General features: G+C 47.3%; 1 protein-coding gene across 1 annotated transcript in view; it reads right to left on the bottom strand.

Moving 5' to 3' along the window:
* Positions 1-13,753, bottom strand: part of METTL24 (methyltransferase like 24) — a 41,252-nt gene extending 27,499 nt beyond the window's left edge. The window contains exon 1 of the mRNA XM_035322312.1: positions 13,380-13,753. Coding sequence (XP_035178203.1) covers positions 13,380-13,676 — 297 coding nt within the window. The 5' untranslated portion in view covers positions 13,677-13,753. The remainder of the gene's footprint in view (positions 1-13,379) is intronic.
* Between the last annotated feature and the right edge of the window lie 7,417 nt (positions 13,754-21,170).

Below are 21,170 nucleotides of genomic sequence, written 5' to 3'. Positions count from 1 at the left end.
GAAGGGTACAGCTGAACAGATCTTGCTCTTGGGTAAATTTCTGCAGAGTTCTTCTCCTTTTAAAATGCAATGGGTGGGATTCAAATTGCAAAATTTCAGACATCTACAAAGCAAACATGTAATTACTGGGTCATGCTCTTGAAGTCTAAAGGCTACACCTGGTCATGATGGACAGGGCTTGGTCATCTTATCTGTCCTGCCTCTGGAGCCCTTGAGCATATTATCTTTGTGGGTTTTGGTGGTGCTGTGGTGGTTTTTTCAGTTCAAAAGTTCTTTGAACACTGAAATTATTGCGTGGCAGCCCACCAGAGTAGTGCTTTATAGCACGTGCCAGCATGCCTTGCAGGGGACACGTACCCAGCGTGAAGCCTGCTGTGATGCGTGGGAGGCCTTCTGAGGACGGAGGCAGCCAAACCCGGTACACCGCTCCTCATGCTGCCAACAGAGCAGCTCTTGCAGCAAGTGATCCCTCCTACGTCTGGTTTCAGAGGCAATTAGCTGGTTGACTCCCAGGGAGAGCCAGGAGTGAAGGAACATTCATGCAACGAGGACAACCAGGGACCAGGCTCCTGCAGGCGGCTGGGAAGCCAAGATGCGTGACAGGACAGATGAGGCAGACGGGCTCTTTGAGGGTGTGATTCATCTCACTACAGAGTAGACATCTAAAATAAGTAAGATGAATCACGTACTGGAAAACTCCATTTCTCTCCATTAACTGCAAAGGCAGCCTAGAGGACTGGCTCAGATGCCTCGACACTGTAGACATTTAACTCAGGAGACGAGGAAGCCCAGACCAGAACCTCAGACACGCCACGCTGCACAAAAGCTACAGCCTTGTGTTTTATAGGGCTGAGTCTACTCGTCAGCTGAGAGCCCAACCTAATGCTTCACTGCACTTTATTCTTCAGCAGGGCCAAATAACTCCAAATGTTTTACATTTGGAACAGCAAGATGTGGCACAAGTAAAAAAACTCCACCTCAAAGCAGAGGTGTCAATAAGAAAGAATAAGCACGGCTCAGCCTCAGCACAGACCTTTAGTAAAACCCTTGAGAAAGTTCCCCTTTAGCTAAACATAATCAGCATTACAGAATACAACATAGAGAATTACAGCTCACAGAAGGCTCACAAGAGGTACGACTACAAAAATATACTACTCCACATCATTAATGTCGAAGTAGCTGGGACAAGCACAGGTTTAGTAGGCTGTAACTTAAAATACAGGCTTCCACTGTGACTCATATTTAAAGATCTGAGTGAATTAATTTCTAACATGGCTACTTTTATAGGTATCCCACCTCTATATGCCTGAGCTGTTTCTTTTTCCCTTTTTTTTAATTATTATTTTCTATTTTTCTTTGCGATCTGGCTTCTTCAAACATGAGTTTTGCACCTAAGAAACCATACTGCAGAAATCTCATCTGAAGCATAAGGTATGGAGAGTGTCACAGGGCAAGCACAGCTAGCGTCTGATCTTGCAGCCACCAAAACTGAGAATTTCCACTCCAGCAGTGAAACTTTCATGAGCTGCAAGAGGTCTATAATGAACTGGGAAAAATGTATAGGAAATATTTTTATTTCTCTATTTTAATCTTTATTTTTTTGGAGTCTATCTAAAGCAGAGGCATCTCTGACAACACTGCAGACAAGCACACAGCCGTCTCTATCCAGCCACCAAAGACTTGCTCTGTTCCCTTTAGGTACCAGTTGCGTGCAGTGGAACAAGCTGACCACGTATGGGGTCCCTCCCAGACAGACCCCAGTGCCATCACACTGCCGTGCATTATCCTGAGGTTTGACCATGGAGCATTAGGCTGAGGAACAAAAGTCCTGTGCCAAGACAAGCAAGCAAAATAATTAATGCAGGCAGGTTCTCCCCTGCAGCAAGGCTATTTACCAAATCAAATCCCGCCGATGGAAAGCGGTGCTGCAATAAAAATGCCTTCTGCATTAATAAGGGAATGTCTTCAATTTAAATGAGGTTTCAACGTGACTTGCGCTTGGAGAATTTCAATGGCCAGAGGTGTATAGAAGCCTGGGTGGGTGTGTTGTATTTGACTGAAGAGGGAACCCATAGGATGCACCTTGCTCCTGGGCACTATCTCCTCCTCCAGGACGCTACAGGGCAGCTAACATTGCTTGCCCAGGGCCAGAGCCCATGCACACAGCTCTCAGCATCACCCCCAGGGCTTTGCTCGAGAGCCTGTCAGCATCCATCGCTTCCCGAGGCTGAGGCTTGCACCTGAACTCAAACTCTCCTGCTTAGCAGGGGAAAGGAAAGAAGCGACGCTTCTTGAATGCAAAGTTTTGCAATGAAATGAATAAAAGGTTCATTTCCTGCTCCCCATTTCCCAGCTGACTTCATGAAACACAGCCACGCGTACACAGCTGACGGCCCCCATCTGCCACGGCCACCCGCCTTGCTGGCAGGCCAGGGGACGCAGCATGTCCCTCGCCACCGCGGCCTAGGCCCCATGCTGGGAGGAGCGCCATGGCCGTGCCCAGGGGCCTGACTGGTGCGGAGGCCTGGGCCTGGCTGGGCCCAGCACGCATGGGGAAAAAAATACAGGCTGCTTGGCACCCCCCACAAAGTGGCAGAACGTATGCCACTCGAGGAATATGACGTGGCTTTGGGGAAGTTAGGAATCCTTTCCCAAACTAACACAACAGGGCCAGATAGGCGGAGGATTTGGGGTGACTAATGCTCTGATAAATTCAATGTGAATCCCTGGCTTCAGTAGGACATGGGTGTTAGGAACCAGCTTTCCAGCCTTAAATTGGCTGCTGTGGACACCCCCTTTGTAAAGCCACCCACGGACCTGGGCTCTGCTTACTCACCTGCAGCAGCCTGGGTGCAGGCTCCTGGCTTACAGAAAACACCTGTATCAGAGCACCAGCCAAAACGTTATTTTGTAGATGCTTACAAATTCTGAAAGCATTGCATCTAATTTATTCTTCATGTAGCACAGCGATTGGGATTTCTTTGTTACGGTTTAAAAAAAAAAAAAAAAAGAAAAAACACTAACAAATCGGGCAGCAGAATTCCAGCACTATCCAGAGGCTGACAGGGTGATAATTCATCTGATGGAGATAAAACCAGGAGCTAGAACAGACTGAAATTTATGGAGGCAAATTCTCCAAACAGATTAAGCAGTGTAATACTCAATCGGCTGAATTATTTGCAGTACCTGCTTGCCAACACGTAAGGATAACAGCCAGAAACAGGCAGAGCAACCACTGGCATTCGTTGCTTGTCAAATTTAGACTTTTGCTAAGCAGAGTCAAGACCAGGGTTTCAATCAGTATGCCTACCTGCTTTAAATGAAGTTGAGATTCCTTGTTTGAGAGAATAAGGGAAATGTCATAATCCACACAACAGGGTAAAAAAAAAAAAAAAAAAAAAAGCTGTCTTCCCCTTCCCCTAGGTTGGCTTCATCTCAATATTCAAACCACAGGCTACAACAAACAGAATTCATCAGTAAATACTCAGCTAGCCAGATAAGCTGAGTTTATTTTGTGCAAATTCCAGCACTCTAATCACGATCTACAGATAGGGATGTTTCTGGCAGCCCATTCACTGGCTCTGCCTGAAGCTAAGATCCTGCCAAAAAAAAAAAAAAGTGCTTTAAAGTAAAAATGCTTCCACAGAAATAAGAGTGTTTCACACTTGCACAGCTTTCTCTCTTCCAAGTGGAGTGCAAGTGTCTAAAAGTAAATGATCCCAACACACTTCTTAGCCCACAGAGCAATCTGAAGCATCAGAAAACCCCTTCACCACCAGCCTGTACTAGTGATACATCCACACCAGTGGAAGATCAGTAGATCTGTATAGCCCCAAACACGCCAGCTCATCCCTGGATTTCATCCAACAACAAAATAAAAAAGATGCCACAGCCATAAGCAGAAGATCAGCTCCAGCAAGCCTGCTATAAATCACATGAATGGTCCTGCTCCTACTGGTAACAAGGGCCTTCTGCGCCTTTGGGGGGGAAGGCGCTATTTCCAATTGAACTTCTGTAATATCACAAAGGAAGAAAACATTAATTCTTACCAGTGGGTATACTAAAAGGCTGCAGGACTTCTACAGGTATTTAGCTTTGACAGCATAAAACCTCAAGTGAGACAGACAGATAAATCACAACAGGGACCTCAGGGCTTCTGTCCCTCACCCCACCACCAGCTCACCTGCTCATACTGTGTTTTGCTGGGCAGCCAGGGATGACTCTAACAGCCAAACTTCACTTACTTCTTCAATGACTTCTTATCTCATGTACATGGTAGTTAATAAAACAAGGCAATGGAGCTCCGAAGAATGAAATGTATACTAGCTTTAAATGTATATATATCACCTTCCTTGTTTTTAATATAATTATAGATTACTGCCCATCATCTAGAGCTATGTAGAAGTACTTCAAACAAAGCAAGACTACCCATCTACTGGGCAATTATTTCCTTCCTTCTAGAAAAGGAACAAGAACTGGCGTACAGGTCGCTAAGTGTTTAAATGTAAGATTGCACATTGTTGTGGTTTAACCCCGTCAGGGAGCTCAGCCCCACATGGCCACTTGCCTACCACCCCCAGGTGGGATGGGGGAGAGAACTGGAGAGATAGAAGTGCCAGACCTCGTGGGCTGAGACCAAGACAGCTCACTAGGCAAAGCAAAAGCCGCACAGAAGCACAGCAGAACAAGGAATCTATCTGTTGCTTCCCATCGGCAGGCAGGGGTTCAGCCACCTCCAGGAGAGCAGGACTCACCCCGCGGCACGGCTCCTTGGGAAGACAAATGCCATCACCCCAACATCCCCCCTGCCTCCTCCTTTCCCCCCAGCTGCTATCGCTGAGCACGGTGCCACACAGTGTGGGACATCCCTTTGGGCAGCCTGGGCCAGCTGTCTTGGCCTTGTCCTCTTCAGTGAAGGACATTTTCCAACGTTTGATCACCAATCCTAAACATTACACAGAATATAGCACTAGCCAGCTACGTGGATTGACCTTGAGCTCCTGATGTACCCAGAATTCCCACAGACATCATAGTGAATAACAACCACAAGATCAAGCTATTCATCAAGACATCTAACTAAGGAGAAACACAGCAGCTCGGCAGCAGCCAATTGACACATAATTGCTTCTTGCTTAATTTTCTCAAAAGAGTGAGGGAAAATGAACAAGACACTATTACTGTGCCCTATTCAGGATGAAACAAAGTTCACTTTTTTTTGAAATTTCCAGTGCTGCAGAACATAAATGAGCAAAGTCCAAAATGAGACTCATTGGTATTAATAAATTTTATCATTCCTTTGTTGTTGTTCTTTTTTCAGAAAGTCTCTACAACTTCCTACCCTGCAGCATTCATCTCTGGGATAAATCTCCATCCTCCACTAGTGCTGCCGACTCTGCAGGGGGCAGGAAGGATTTCAGACCAATTCTTATCATTTTTAGGCTTTTAAGTGGTAAGCAATATTTAAAGTTACATGCTGTATCAAGAGACACTGCCATCTCTTTCCCCTACCATTTCAAACACTGTCTCTTTGTGAAATACAGAAGAGGATGCTAAACAAAAGGCACCCTACTTTGAACTCCCCGTTAATCAGCAGCAGAGGTGACCCCAGAGTGCTCATGCTCACTGGCCCTAACATCAGCACAAAGTGTGTCCATTTCCCAGCCACTTCCAGGCCCAGGTATGTCATCGATACATGCTTCTTTGCTTCCTTTTTGCCCAGGCTAATTTTTCCCAGCAGACTGGCCTGTCAGGAAAGGAAACACAGTGACTTCTTACTTTGTCAAAACCGTTACCAAGAGCACTGAGCATCCCCTATGTCAGCAATATCCCCAGGAGATGTGCTGCCTAACTGGCTCTCCGCAGGCCTTTCCTTGTTAGGCACGCCAGGTTTGTTTTCCACACCCCAAGATGGGCAGAGCGTTCAATTTCTTTTGTCTGCGGGAGCCACAGATCAGTCCTGGAAACCATCCAGGATCCTGTCACTGCCAGCAAAACTACAGCAGTGCACCTGAAGCTGCACCTCAGACCTATCAGAGGGTGGAACATGAAACAAATGCCAGTGGGTCCCATGTTACGTGAGCTCTTGGTTAGCTCTTCCCACAACAAGCATATAAAACCAGAGATTTTGCATCTAAAATCCAAGGCAGTTGGATCCTCACAAGGGTCCCTCCGATCTGGGTTTCGTACAGACAAGGCAGCTCTATGCTACTGAATTTCAAAGAGCACCGCAAAGCCATTTTCTTCCCATCTGCAGAGCATATGGAGAAGGCTTTGGTAAGAAACAAGCTTTCTGTACACGTGGGAGCAGCTGCTGGAACGACAACGTTTATCATTACATAAAGAGACAAGGAAAGGTTTATTTACTGGATTTACAAGCGTGTCACAGAGGGCATAAATCACGGGGATGGTTTTTAAATATTGAAAATAAATAAATAAATAAAAGAAAGAAAGGAAAATAAATAAAGGGAGGGCCTCCTGCAGAGCCAGCGAGCTTTCCAGGCCCAGGCCTTGTGCTCTCCAGGAGGCCAGCAGACACCACGGACACCCTGTCACCCCCTCCCTGACACCACAGCTCCTCAGCAAGCAGCAGCCGGTGCCTTTCTCCAGCGTGCCCGAGGTGAGCAGCGCGTCTGAAACAAAGACAGACAGGGTCAGGACTGAAAGTGATCAGGCAGGGGAACGCACGTGTCATTTAACATCTGACATTCAGTACTGCATACGTGTCTGGAAGTGCCACAACCCTCTCCTGCTCAAGCGGACTGACGTATTACCCTGAGAGTGAATTCACTATCTTGGCTTTCACTTACCTCACCCAGATCATTTGCACACACAGTTTTCATCAGAAATCTGCTTACTCAAAATAGGCCAGCGTGTCGCACTGTCAATTCTGTATACTTGAGTGTGAACACCGCCATCAGGGTGAGCAACGCAACATAACAGATTCCAGAATATACATGCTTTACCACAATTAAAAATAAAAATTGATGAAACTTCTTTTTTTCCTTTTTACCTGCTCTGCCGAACAGAACTGTATTTGATCTTAGACTTCAACAGATCGAAAGGATTCTAGACAATGTTTCGTCATACTCAGAAGCATGTACCAGCTACGAAAACACGAGTTGGTAAAGTGACTCACATCCACTGCACGCAGCTCCGGACTGCTGAGCAGCCGTCCAAGACAAACAGATTTCTGAGTTAATATTAGAACAAGCAATAGATGGGCATGCTGTAGGTGCCATGAAGATGAGTGGTGGTTTGCACAGACTTTCTCACCTACGCGTTCAGCCTTTTATCTAGGCTGTGCTGTGAGTGACAGCCATCGCTGTCACGTGCTGGTGTCTCTGGAGCACAGCGCTGCCCCAGGTCCCACGCTGCACCACCTGCGTCGATGGAGACTCAGTGGAGATATCAAAGCACATGGAGGAAGTCCAGTGGGAGTCGCTGAAGTCTTTCCTTCAGCGTGACAGAGACGTCTGGCACACGAGCACCTACCATGCACAGCTCTAACAGATGGGTCAGTGCTGATGTGAACTGACTGAACATGCTGGGATGAAACCCTTACTGGCTACCAAGATAAATATTTACTCAATCCCCACCCCTTTGTGGGACCTACAGGCCATGCCCAGAGCTACTCAGCCATTCACTACGGCATCACTGCACAGGCTGGAGGACAGGAAAACCAGTCACTTCCCTTGGCAGCAGCCCAGTTCAATAGTTTGAGCTGAGGACAGCAAATGGAATCCGGTCAGCATGGTCTTCTTCCTCCATCATCTACCACAGTCATGAAGGACCCAGTTTCTGTATGAGGCTCGCAGACTGCCCAGCTCAGCTCAAGAAAAAGCTGGAACAACTGTCAAAACAGCCAGTTATGGAACAAGATACCAACAGGAGAACTTGCCACCTCCATCTCTGGGTTATGTCTTTAGATAGGGAAGCTCATATACCCTAAAAACAATTTTTCTGTGCCACAGCTATCTAAGAAAAGTTATTCTCTATACAGGAGAAGGAAAGTCTTGAGTAGGTATTTGAAAGAAATCTGTGTTGTTGGACATAATTACATCTCAATCAGCTGTAATGTTTCTAAAAGACAATAATCCACAGCCGCTTCTCAAAAATTCATGGAGGACAGACTTATTTTAGGAAATACAAAGCATGTAAGAATCAAGGTTATCCTGAGTGACCATTTGCCTCACACGCCTGCGAGTAGCATCGCTGTCAGAAACAAGACGACCATCTCCTCTTTGCCATCTACCATATACACACTTAACTGGTGGTTGAAATACAGCAAAAAGCCAGCAATGTTCTTTGTCAGAGGCAGTAGGAAGGATCCCTGTGCTCTCCCTGTACCTTTTGGTCCCTCAGCTGCCCCCACGCAGCAGCAGAGCTGGCCAGTGCTCCCGAGATGTGATGGTCAGCTGTTGAAAACTGCTATCAATAAAAGTTTGGTCTTTTCTTCCAAAGATAATAACCTCTCCCAGCCTGTGCTATTAGCCTGAACATCTGAGCAAAGACCAAGGCTCTCACAGCTGCTCCCCAAGTACCAATGGCCCGAAGCCTTAAGCTGCTACCTCGTGCGAATCTTACAAGCTTAGCAACTTCGGGTCAGTTTATCTTTGGTAAGAGACCTCCAAGCGCTAGAGGAAAAAAGTTGTCAAGTAATGTTCCTTCCTCCGGGGCCACTCAGTCAGCACAGGACAATTACGGAGGAGCCTGGTCTCTCCTGTGAGGTATTAAGCTACAGCAACGACCACTTAGAGCCTTTAAAGACCCCATTACCTCATTTTATTATGTTGACATTAGGTCATTGTTCAGGCTTAATTCCAGACTGGATAATCACACTCTGCCCGCCAGACTGCTTTGCTAATTGCGGGGCAGGGAAGTGTGGAAGTGACCTCAGGAGGCTGACTCAGCTCCCCCTCCGTGCCTTGCAGCACGGCTAAGAGCTTCGCCGGACGTCTCGCCAAAGTTCACACTTTTTCTGAGGGCCTTTCCATTGCTTACCCAACTGGAGAGTTAAAACATTTTCCAAACATCTTGCCTGAAAATGAAGCCAGTTACTTCCTGTCCCACTTACGGCGGACCTAGGGAACAATTGCTCATTATGTCCTCCAAAAAAAAAATTGTTTTGAGTTTAAAGAGCCTTGGCACACTCCTCTCATAACGTACTTTGTTCTACTTAAAACAAGAGGTCCACGTTAAAAGACCTCTAAGTTAAACCTTAGAGGTCTGGCTGCCTGTATCTCTTCAGATCTCTTCCCTCCCATTGACACTCTCCAGTCGGTCAGCTCGGAGGTGCCCAAGCTCAAGTGAAGTAATCCCCAGCTCTTCAGCGTTACACTCTTTTTCTGCAACCAAATCATAGCTGCAGCTCACGTTCGTAAAAGCTAAGGCATTATTCACTCTCCAACAGACATACGTACTTGACTTTACAGTGACCATGTTTTCTCCAAGAATTTTGGCTCTTGCTTATCAAGATGCAGAGTAACCCCCTGTCCAAGTAGTATCCAAAGCTTATCAGATTTTAAAGATGTGAAGTCAACTTAAAAACAATATACATACAAGTAGAATGAAAATTTCTAATACATTTGCTTACCAGATTCGCAGGACAATTCTAAAGGACTCTTTGCAGAAGCCCTACATATCACTGACATAAATGAAATCAGCATCACCATTTTCAAAGTAAAAAAAAAGCTTAAATTGTAAGTAAAATCTTAGCATTAATGCAGTGCTAAATTGCTTGAAATCATTTTGAACTTCCCATATTATTAACTGCCAAAAAAAACCTATAAAAGAGTTATTCCCCATTGCTTTGAAGATAACACTCCATTAAAGATGAGAATGCATCAGTCATTGCTGAAGAGAAGCAGCAGCCTTCTGGATGTAGTTCTTTCTTGGGGAGGGGGGAAAGAACAATCCAACAGACAGCGGAAAAACAATTAGTCTCTATTTATGAAGAACAAAAATGAGGATGTATACAAGTATAACTAATGCCTATAAAAATCTAATGCCACAAAACTGTTCTGTTTTAGGCAATGATGCTTCATGTTTCAGCATATGTTGTAATTGCAGACAAAATGCAAATGGACCCAAGCAGCAAAATCTTAGCTTTAAATCATGAAGGCAAATATTTTTATACCATAGATGTGAAAGAGCATCCAAAATGCCATCAGGTTATCTTGGGCAGTTGCCACACTCCTCGCCTTTTAATAGCCCTATCAGACAGAGAGGTTTACAGCTGATATTACTGTTTTAAAACAAAATGTCGTTTTGTTTTAAAACAGTAATATCGTTACGATACTACGATAACAGTAGTATCGTAATGTCGTTGTTTCCTTCTAGCCTTAAAGAAGGCATGCTTTCAGAAAGCCACCTGTGGCTACAGCCTCGCGATTTGAGGCATTACACCAAGTCAACCTCCCAGGAATCCTGGACTGCAAAACCCAGCCGAACCCATGCAGAAAGCAGGAACCTGAACCTCGGTTTTTAGGAGAGACGCAGTCACAGAGCTTGCCAGCATTGGCAAGGACAACTGCAGGAACTTAAAACATCTGCCCAGACTAAAATCTTTTTTTTTTTTTTTTTTTTCCTGTGCATAACTGTTCTGCACCATGTAAAACTTTATTTTTTTTCTCCTCCTCCTACATGGAAATAAATCTGCCTAGAAGTCAAGTAACTCCAACTTTTCCCAGGCAGGCTAATGGAAAAGGCTCCTCCCCATTTCAGAGCACAAGAGCCCAACATGGCTTTTTACTGCAATCGCTGTGATAAGATTTTGCTGTTATTTCAAATTCCAAATGCAGTATTTTATTTGGTTGTTCTTGTTGTTTTCCTGTCACACCCTGCAATAACATTTTAAAACTTGCCTCGGATGCCTGTGGTATTATTTGAGTGCAGATCTCACCGATACCTACTATAAGAGCAGGTACACGTGTCAGAATTTAAACCGTTTACATGTGGCTGGAGTTCTGTTATCTGCTCTGTACATTCCCGTACCAGTGCTCAACACAAGCGGAGTTTAGGGTCAGTTTATAAACATATTTGGTCATTTTATTATCAACAACACAGTTTTAAGCACTCCCACCAAACTGCAAATGGGATCACAAACTTCTGTTTGCTTTACATCTGCAGCACATCGCACAACTCTCCATGTTCTTCAGAAGACCATCAAGAAAGCCAAACTTTGACTATTATTTTCCAGCAAGAGCACCTACAGTGACTTTATTCCCCGTGGCTTTCCATGAGTGTTTTTCATACGTGCACCCTAGGTGCTAAGGCATGTACAGACACTTGTAATCTCGGTGGTAAAACCCTTCCATCAGCCATGCAGTCACCCTGTCCACTGACAGAGATTTATCGGTCATCAAGAAAAACACGTTTACACCAGCAGTTTCCTGCAGACAGAGGGGCAAATCTCCATCTTTCCCACCCTGAGTCTTTTTCTTTTCACCCTTTTGGTGCTGTTGTTTGCTTAACTGCAGCGCTGCTTGAGAAATAAATGACACAACTCTGCTTCAGGAAACATTAAAGTAATTCAAAGTAGCCATCAGATAATTCCCCTGGATGTTTTTGCAATTTCCTTTATAAGGCCGGAAAATAGGATATTCAGCTAGACCTATGGAAACTTTCTGTTCATCAGCCTTTTCCTTTAATTCTGTGATGTAAGCTGAGGCAGAGTTGTAACGAAACAACACTAAGGAAACAGAGCATGGCTCACCGTCGCTGATTTCTTACTACCACCGTCCTGCTGGCTCACAGATCACAATATATTCCAACAACAAAACCAGCAGTGAGGAAAAACATACCTGGAAACCTCTGCAGACTCCAGAAATGGACAGTGGTTTCTGGACAGATAGAAGATGCAAAAGCATACAAAACCCATGGCAAACAACCCTGGCACAGCACAGCAGAGCTGGCTGCATCCCTCTCCACCAGCCCAAACCTGCGCACACCAGCCAGCTGCTGGCAGCAGTCTGGTGCTGCCACCTTTCTCCAACGGGGCTGGAAGAAGCCGCAGACTGCTGGTGGGAGCAGCTGTGCCTGATAAGAGCTATCACCGTGTCTTAGAACAGTCTGAAGTGACCTAGGGAAGTAAAGGATTTCCTGGTAACAAGTCTGAAAATAAGAATAAAACCAAAATGAATCAGTCCTCTTCTTTAAGCTATCATACCTGAGCGCCACTTCAACAAGAAAAAATGGCAGTATTCAGACCACTTCCCCTACATCTTCGTTTACCAACTCTCTCCCCAAACCAGAAATTCCCAGAATTTCACTCCCACTATCTCGACAGCCTTATCTTCACTTCAAGGATTATCTTTTCTTAGCCTGAATCAACATGCTTCAGCCAAAGGGCTGAACATTAAGACAATTTTGTGGTCTCAGACTTAACCAGGCAACCTCACTCTTCTATATTTCCTAATATTTTTCACTTGAGTTAATTACTGGGATTCAGTCAAAGCCTCATTAGCAACGTGCCAAACACCATGACCCTGCAGCAGTAAGGTTTCAAGCACGTCACCTGGAAATGCACGGAAACGTACCGTGGGCTGTGAGAGCCTCGAGCTCTCCAACACCACAAAGCACTGCTAGGTCTCCAGTGCAATGAGTGCTCTCTCATGTTGTTGGTTCTCCCGTGATTTGCTCAAAAAGATCATGAAACAGGTTTAAGGCGTGCTTTACTTGTGTCTCACCTGTTTGATGCCATGCTTAGCACATGTCTTCAAGAAGCTATCTGAATCCACGTGATTATATATATTTTTTCCTATAAATGCTAAAATAATCCCATAATTACGATCATCCAAAAGCTGGGCTTTAGGAGAACACCAGGTAAGTCAACATTGACCAGAAAAGCCACAAAACTGACTCTGTGAGACCTAGACACCCCAACAAGGCACCGACGCCAGGATGCCACGTGGCTCTCGTGCTGAACAACGCCGCCCTGTGACAACATCATCCTCATTGCTGCCATGGCGGCGAAGGATGTAAGGCATCACCTCATTTCTCCTTCTAAAGCCTTCAGGAAAGCAGGGGCAGAAATCAGCGTTTTCCTTTTCCCATCACAGCTCCCCATGGAAGATGAGGCGAAACACGAGGAACTCTACAATTCACGCTACGCAAGAGCGCACTGACTATTTCTGCTGGACATAAACTACGTGGGGAATATGTGCAAAGAGAGGAGAGCGGATTGCACGCGGGCACAGCAGGGGACACCTGCCCAGGTGGTGTCTGGAGGGGACCGTGAGGTCTCTCCGTCCAGGCAGGCTCTGGTGGCATGTTCAAAGGCGTGCACCGGCACCTCGCTGTCCGACACGACACCCCCCGAGCTGCCACAGAGCCACCCCCCGGCTCCTGTCGCGACTCGGCTGCCCTCCCCCGGGCCCTACCTTCCTGCGGGGGCCGCCCGGGGGCTGCGGGGGGCAGCAGCCGGGCTCGGCGCCCCGCCGCCGGCCGCTCCGCACGTAGGTCACCCGCCGCCGGCCCGGGGTCGCCGCCGTGCCGCGGGACTGGGGAGGACCGCGGGGGGCAGCCCGGGGGGGACCCAGCCCCGCAGCCGCCCCCTGGGGCTTCTCCTCCGGGCACCAGGATCGCCGCATGCCCAGCTGGAGGCAGAGGAAGAGCGCGGCCGAGAGCAGGCAGAGGCGGAAGGCCGAGCCCCGCCGCAGCGGCCGCTCCTTGGGCATCGCGGCCCCGCCGCAGGGCTCATGCCGCCAGCGGGACGGGGCCCGGGCCCATGGGGCAGCGGCGAGACCCCGCCCCGAGCGGGGCCGGCCGGGGAGGGGCCGCCATGGGCCCGGGCACCGCGGCGGGAAGGGGCGGCGGGGCCGGACCCGGCCCTCAGCCTTCAGCCCCCACACCCCGGCCCTCAGAGCCCGGCCCCCCGTGGGTCCCAGCCCGTCAGTTTTGGAAGGGGAAGGCCCGGTGGCTGCGAGGAAGATCCCGCAGGGGTGTGAGGGGATCGAGCTCCCCAGAGCCGCTCGAAGTTTAAACTCTGAGGGAGTGAAGCTTTCCTAAAAGCTTCGTCAGAGCATATTGAAATAAATGAGGTCCATCAGGAAAAAAACAATGGGGTCTTTCCCATATTTAGCATCCAATGTCCGCTTGCTGTTGTGCTGTCATCGTACAGTTTCAATGGAAAGCCCCGACCTCACCACTCTTCTGGTCCTCACCAAACCCCAGCCCTAAACACGGATCTTGTGTGGGTCCCCGCCAGGCTGATCGGCCTCCCTCTGTTTGTGAGGATGTGGGGAGCGATCCCCATAAAGAACAGTCTGGGAGCTTGGTGTTTCCTTTATCCTTTGGGTTTTAACAAACGGCTGCATTTCTCATGCCTCTCCCCCGACTCTTTTAAATGTAAGCCTGCCTGTCTCAGACAGAACAGAGGGTTTCTAAAGACAGAGAAAAAGGCAACACTGAAACAAAGATCTCAGGAAACCTCAGGTACCTGGACTAGCACAAGAGTCAATGGGAATTAAGGTGGCACCTTCAAATTCTCACCTCCCCAGCAGCCAGCAACCTGGAGTGAGTTGCGAACTGATTTATTTCCCCAGGAATCAGCTGCAAAGGCACCTGCCTGCTTGTGAGCAGCTCCTGTTGTGAGGAAAAACAAATTAAAATTCCAGCATGGTGCATTCGGCTCCTGTTCGGCCGGGGGAATCATCTCAGCCTTTCTCAGGTGCCAGCAAATGCAGCCAGGTGGTTTCACAGCTTCTGCAAAGCGTGCTTGCTTTTTGAGACGGGCTGCAAGCGGCCTCCCCTACCTGCCATCCCCCAAGCAACATGGATAGTCTTAGCCAAAAATATATAGTGGAACATATATCAGGCTGGATCCACCGGAGCAAAAAGCACTGCCACATAATGCAAGGAGTAGCAAAAACACCGGCTTTGAGTATGAGCATGACATTCCTACTGAGAGCGGTGAGCGTTATGCCTTCATAACTGCAATCAAACATGAGTCCTCATGGGTCTACCACTATATGCCACAGATTTCTACAGCTCCTTTCATTTCTCCAGGAAAAAAAAAAAAAAAAAAAAAAAAAAAGTCTTTAAAAATATGAAATTCCACCAGTGTTCATGAATTTTCCCAGAAGAAGAGTGCTAGTCCATTGCTTCAGTCCTGTCTCTCTTGTTCATAAATTAGATCTTGCCTGGGATGCTGTAGTGTAGCAAAACCTCTCCTGACTCTGTTGGGCTTTCCAGTACACACACACCAGACTTCAACAGATCACATCCTAGTTCAAAGAATCCTAAAAGTCCATCTGAAGCAAATGCACACTGGGCTGACAGCACTAAGGGCAGCACCAACTTGCTGGGGTTGGTTGTGGGGCTCGTTTAAAGAAGGGGTCAAGGTGAGGCTCTCTGTTTGCTCCAGAGGACCTGCTGCTCCGTGGCCAGCTGAAGCCAGCCAGCTCAAGGAAAAGTTGATCTTGTGGATTTGAGAACATTACAGAAGAAGCAAGACAAGGACAAATTCCTTCAGTTTTCCATTGCCACCTGCTTTGCAGCAGTCACTTGATGCTGATCTCTCTCATGGCCAGTCTCAGCTGTAACGTTCTGCCTCCACCCAGTGTCATGACTTGTGTTCATCGTCTGCCTTGGCAAAATGTCTGCCCAGATCTCTGTGCAGAATTAAAGCCCAGGCAGGAAAAACACCACTGGGAATTTATTGGATTCTCCAAGGGCTGTTAATGGAAGTAAAGTGTCCCTCCTATAAAATGAGAGAATGATTAAAAACGCTCTTTTCTGCTCAGCTTAACAGCCCCATTTGCTATGAGCCACATGCTAAAACCTACAGGACAGAGCAAAGGACGACCTTTTTTCCTCTCCTCCCTCCTACACTCCTGGCTCGCGCCTTGAAAGCTGCAGTGACGTTGGTCCGCGTGCCTGAAAACAGAGAGCTTTTGTGCAGAAACTGCCACAAGGTCGCGTTAAAAGTGGCTACATAAAGCCAAGCACAGCGTCCCCCTGCAGAAGATGTGGAGCTGTGCGTGGGGACTCATCCTGAGCCTGGAGGAGGCAGAGCTCCAAGAAGGCTCTTCGGTAAGAGATGCTCTGCAGCTCTCTGCTGTCCCCAAGCCATTCTTTTGTTAATTCAGGCCTAATCCTCGTGGCAACTGCAATGAGCCTGTTGCCTCCAGCAGCTGCATCTCACTCCTAGGAAGGAGCAACAGTGATTTTGTATTCTGCATTCTGAACGAGCAAAACTCTGCCGGCTTTTTGCAGTAAAGGCTGACAGATTCATTGAACAGATTCCAGTCTACAAATTGAAAACAGGTACTGCTATTTTATATATATTTTTTTCTTTTTAAAAAAAGACATTCCAGTTTACAGGAATTAAGCAGATATATCCCAAATTCAGTTCAAGTGCTATCGCAGAAAGATTTTTGCAATATTAGTTTGTTGTCTCTATTCCCCCTGTATCTGCACTGCAATCCCAGACAGATGTCCAACTTTGCTTAAAAATTACCCTCAGTTCCTATTAGAAACCCCATTTTTCTGTATGTTTTACAGATTACCTTGGTCTTAATCTGGGTGCAGCTTTCTCCTTTTTTTTTTTTTCTGTTTTTTGTTTCTTCTTTTTTGGACGCAATCAGTCTTACAGGCATTTTTGCACTTCTGAGCCTGAGGATGAATATCTTTCATTAAAACACGTGATTTGGCAAAAGGATTCATCTATAATGCTCACAGTTCTGCCAAGCACCACAGCTGGGTTAGTAATCACGGCTTCAAGAAGTTACATAAGCCTTTATGCGACATGCTTTTAATGGGTTTACACAGTGCAGTCCAACGAGAGCATTTGTGCAGGGGATGGTGACAGTGCTGGAGTGACAGCAGATGTCAGGGTGACTTCCATCTGCAGGCGCCTGGGGAAGAGGACAGAAAGTGGTCACTGAGGTACAGCAGCAGGAGCTGTTACGGATCACAGCATCACAGGATGGCTGAGGTGGGCAGGGACCTCGGGAGGCCATCTGCTCCAACCCTTGCTCAAGCAGGGACACCCAGAGCTGCTTGCCCAGGACCACGTCCAGGTGGATTTTGAAGATCTCCGAGAAGACCCCACAGCCTCTGTGGGCAACCTGTGCCTGTGCTCCGTCACCCGCACAGCACAGAAGTGCTGCCTGGTGCTCAGAAGGAGCCTCCTCTGTTCCAGTTTTGCCCAATGCCTCATGAAATCAAGGGCTTCTTGCTCAGTCTTTGTGCCGGAGTGCTCAATCTTCCACTAAGACAAACAGCAGCAAGATTGCTCTCAGAAACCCAGACGAGAACATTTTAGGGCATGATTATGTATGAGATGCAAGGGAAAGAAAAAAAAAAAGGGGGGCGGGGGGGGGGGTAGAAAACATCTGCTCACATGGAGTTTATTGCCATTCACTTAAGAGGCCCATTAAATGCCACAAAAAGCTATTTATCCTTCTGTTTGAGGCAATTACCCTGCTGCAGATCTCCGTGGCAGTTCTCCCCGTGATTACTGCTGAAGTCTGACATTGTGCAGGCACACTCCCAACACGGCCAAAAGCCGCTGCGGGCCTTGGAGGGATTTTCAAAAGCGAGGTCGGCGGTGCTTCTCGACACGTCTCAGCCAGCACTTCACCTCTGGTGGGAAGGTAACCAAGACAAGTGTTTTCCAGGACACGGTCAGCAGCTGAAATCCAACAAGGAGGTAGTTTAGCACAGGGACGTGAGGACAGCACGTGATGCATGGGGCGCGCGTGGTGCACACCTATTAAAATGTGAGGAATACCTTGTCCCCTTGTGGGTAATGCACAGGAGCATGACCACAAACAGCGGAGAGCAAAGCATTTTAACAGCGCTCTCCTACTGCTGGCATGAGATGGAGGCTCACAGGAGAAAAAACAGAGAAGAGATTGCCTCAAAACTTCAGGTACATTTGGAAATAACATTTCTTTGAAGCTCACTTTCAAGAAGTTTCTTTCCACTTTCGTTTCACCTGCCTTTTTTCATATGGCTGAATTCCAACACGTGCCATGGTTTGGGCTGGGCTGGGGTTGATTTTGCAGAGGCTCACACAGTGCTGTGCTTTGGATCTGTGATGAGAATAGGGGTGATAACACGTTGACGTTTCAGTTGCTGCAGAGCAGTGCTTGCACAGAGCCAAGACCTTCCCTGCTCCTGGAGCAAACTGTCTTAGTCTCAACCCATGAGGTCTGGCACTTCTGCCTCTCCAGTTGGCTCCCCATCTGGGGGGAGTGAGTGAGTGGCCACGTGGGGCCGAGCTGCCTGCCAGGGTTAAACCACAATGCTGATCTCCAATTTTCCTCCTCCAAGAAACGTTGACTTTGACATCTTTATTGAGATAAACAGGCGTTTCGGGGGAGTTCTCAGAAAGGAAACAGGCTATTTCTGATCAGCCCTAAAACACTGATAGTCGCTAATACCTCAGCACCTGACTGCCGTGTGGGAGACAAGCTGCTCCTCAGGAGCTGGGCGAGGCTGGAGCCCCGTAGGGATAGACCCAGGGGATGTCCAACCCCATGACACGGGGAACCACAGATGCTTGGCTACCCACGGCAGGGATTTCCCCTGCAGCCTTTTGGTGGGAGAAAAGCTCCATGAGCCCCTGTAATAGCAATAGCTTGGTCTAGGACTATAATCTAGTATTTTTATTAACAGCAGCTTCTGGCGTGCTGCTCCCCTCACATTTCTGTTTCCTTGATGCTTTTTTTTTAATCTCTCCCCGGGCACCCACATCTCCACCATCTGAGTTCAGCATCACTTCGTTTGGGCTTTGTTGCCGAGCTTGTGGGGTTGTCTCGGTAACTGCTCGATCCAACACCTCCCTCTGGTGGAAAACGGGGAATAAAGCAGGACAAAACAAACCATCGTGCAGCGTCACACAATTCTTTAAAATAGCTGTGAAAACAACATAAATCTCGGTCCAGACCATGATTTTCCCTTTAATTACTACATTTACGACAAACCAAAGGAATTTGAATGTATCACGCTGAAGTTTATTTCAAGTTGTACTTGACTGGAAAAGAATTATAACGAATGGAGAACTCCAATTTTCCCATGTTTTTCAGAAATTTGGCAATTTGTCTTAAATATAGTCAAAAGCCTATACCAAGACAATACGTTTTTATGGCTTTGTTTCTGCAGAGAAACCCAACAAAACCCCCTCTTGCAGAAAACTATTATTTTGTGCTCAAGTTCTAAAATCCATCACGCAGCCCATCTGCTGTCTGCAAGTCGTAAGGACGGATAAAAACGTCTCAAAATATAATTGTTCCTTTTCTGTGCCATAATTATGCCTCTGAAGATCATTACGAGCGTGGCAGATTGGTTGCCATCTGCCAGGAGTGCCTAGTCAACGGCGATGAGAAAGTGCGGGTAGGAAGGCACGGCTCCGGTGTGGCCCCTTTAGCTCGTGTGTGGACACGCATGGGCTTAGGAGCAGCGCAAGGATGGAGTGCCTCCCGGGGCCAGGACGGTGTGGAAACCTAATTATCTCTCCCAGGGATTTCAGACAGGTGAGTGAAGGACCTGGGAGGGAAGGATGTTGTGCTGGGTAGGAGAAATTACCGTGCCTTGAGTGAGCCCTGGAGCTGACGTGGGCGAGGGAAGCATGAACAGCTCCTGCCTGTAGAGAGATGGCAGCTTTCCACAGGTGACAGCTACGTGACATTCTTTAATGGATCTTCCATCACCAAGGAAAGTCAAGGAGGCTTAACGACCTTCTAATTAACCCGTTCCCATGTGCGGGTGTTTCCCTGACACCTACTTGGTGTTTCCAGGTGAAAACTATGGAGCTGATGCAGGAGCACAGCCGGATCTAGAATTAAAACAGAGATTTGCAAGTTGCTTGGATGCCATCTTCAGCTGGAGCCAAGGAGTTCACAGTGGCCACATCATTGTTTCAGCTGCTGGCAACGACCTTGGGTGAGGAGCAGAGACTCAAGGATGCCTGATGAGATACCACCAGAGACTGGTGCTCAAGGCTTGGGCAAGGAAGGACTCATCTCAACAGACTTCAGGGGGGCAGTCTTTGCAGGGAAGAAAGCCTCAGTAAAAAAGAATATTTTTTAAAGGATTTTCAAACTAGAGACTGGGAGAAACCGACCAGGTAGAGAAGAGCAGGGGCTGATGATGGCATAGCCTTAAAGGTGCTGTTCTAACACCTTTATAACCACAAGTAAGCGGGAAGAGGCAAGGTGCAATCTGGACACATAAAGCCCCTTTACCAGGGCACAGGAACTGAAGCAGTCAGGCTGCACGTGAGCTTGCTTCTGTTTGTTGTAAGTCTAAAAATATGATGTGAGGCTAAAATGCTTGGATTTCTCACAAGGGCACTGACCCAACAGAAGTGTCAGAGCCTTTCCAGAAGAAAGACAGTTACTGGCTTATTGTAATGTCATGATAAAAATTACATGTTACATTACAAAATAAATCATGTCCAAAGGAGGAAATGGAAGAGAACACGAACTCTTTCAAATGAGAAGTCGAATCAGGCAGGATAAAAAAAAAGACTTTGAGGAAATAACTTGCTAATAGACCCAAAGCTTTCTCTGACCCATCAGTGGCAGGGGCCTGCCAGAGGGGCTGCAGGTGACCAGGGAGTGCAGTCAGCAGATGATCAGGGTATCAAAGGCGTTTGAGAGCAAATAAGCCCCAACAGAACAGCCAGACAGATCACTTGTGTCTGCATTCAGCACAGAAAAGCTCAGTGAAATTCCCACGGCACAACCATTTGTTAAGGGGATAATGCAGAGAATCTGCCTCAGATTGAAGGGCCATTAGATGAGGTTTTAGGCAAAACAGATGAAAGAGATAGTAACAAATTCATGAGAAGCAGATGTTGCTCACTCGTGGGTTTTAAATGAATGCTAACGCCAAGTTGTGGCGCTGTTAGGGATGGCGTGCAACCTTTTACTTACAACAGCCACGTCAAGGAGCATGGCTTTGTATGGGCGGCAACTGCATAAACCAGGAGTCTTCGAGATGGGAAAGAAGAGACTGAGAAGGAGCATGGTATAGATCTAGAAATTCATGGAGGGCCATGGAGAATAACCGCTGCTTATCCTAAGAGAGATGGGGGCATTAAATGATGTGTCCAGGTTCACGAGAGACACAAGGGCAAGGAGCTCTGTGCCTGGGTGAAGAAGTGCCTCCCTTTAAGGAACCTGTTGTCATGCGATGTTGGGGACTACAAAAGCACAGGA

Source organism: Oxyura jamaicensis, chromosome 3 (assembly GCF_011077185.1).
Source record: "Oxyura jamaicensis isolate SHBP4307 breed ruddy duck chromosome 3, BPBGC_Ojam_1.0, whole genome shotgun sequence".
NCBI lineage: Eukaryota > Metazoa > Chordata > Aves > Anseriformes > Anatidae > Oxyura > Oxyura jamaicensis.
The sequence above is the reverse complement of the archived record's forward strand: the minus strand, read 5'-3'. Positions and strand labels throughout refer to the sequence as shown.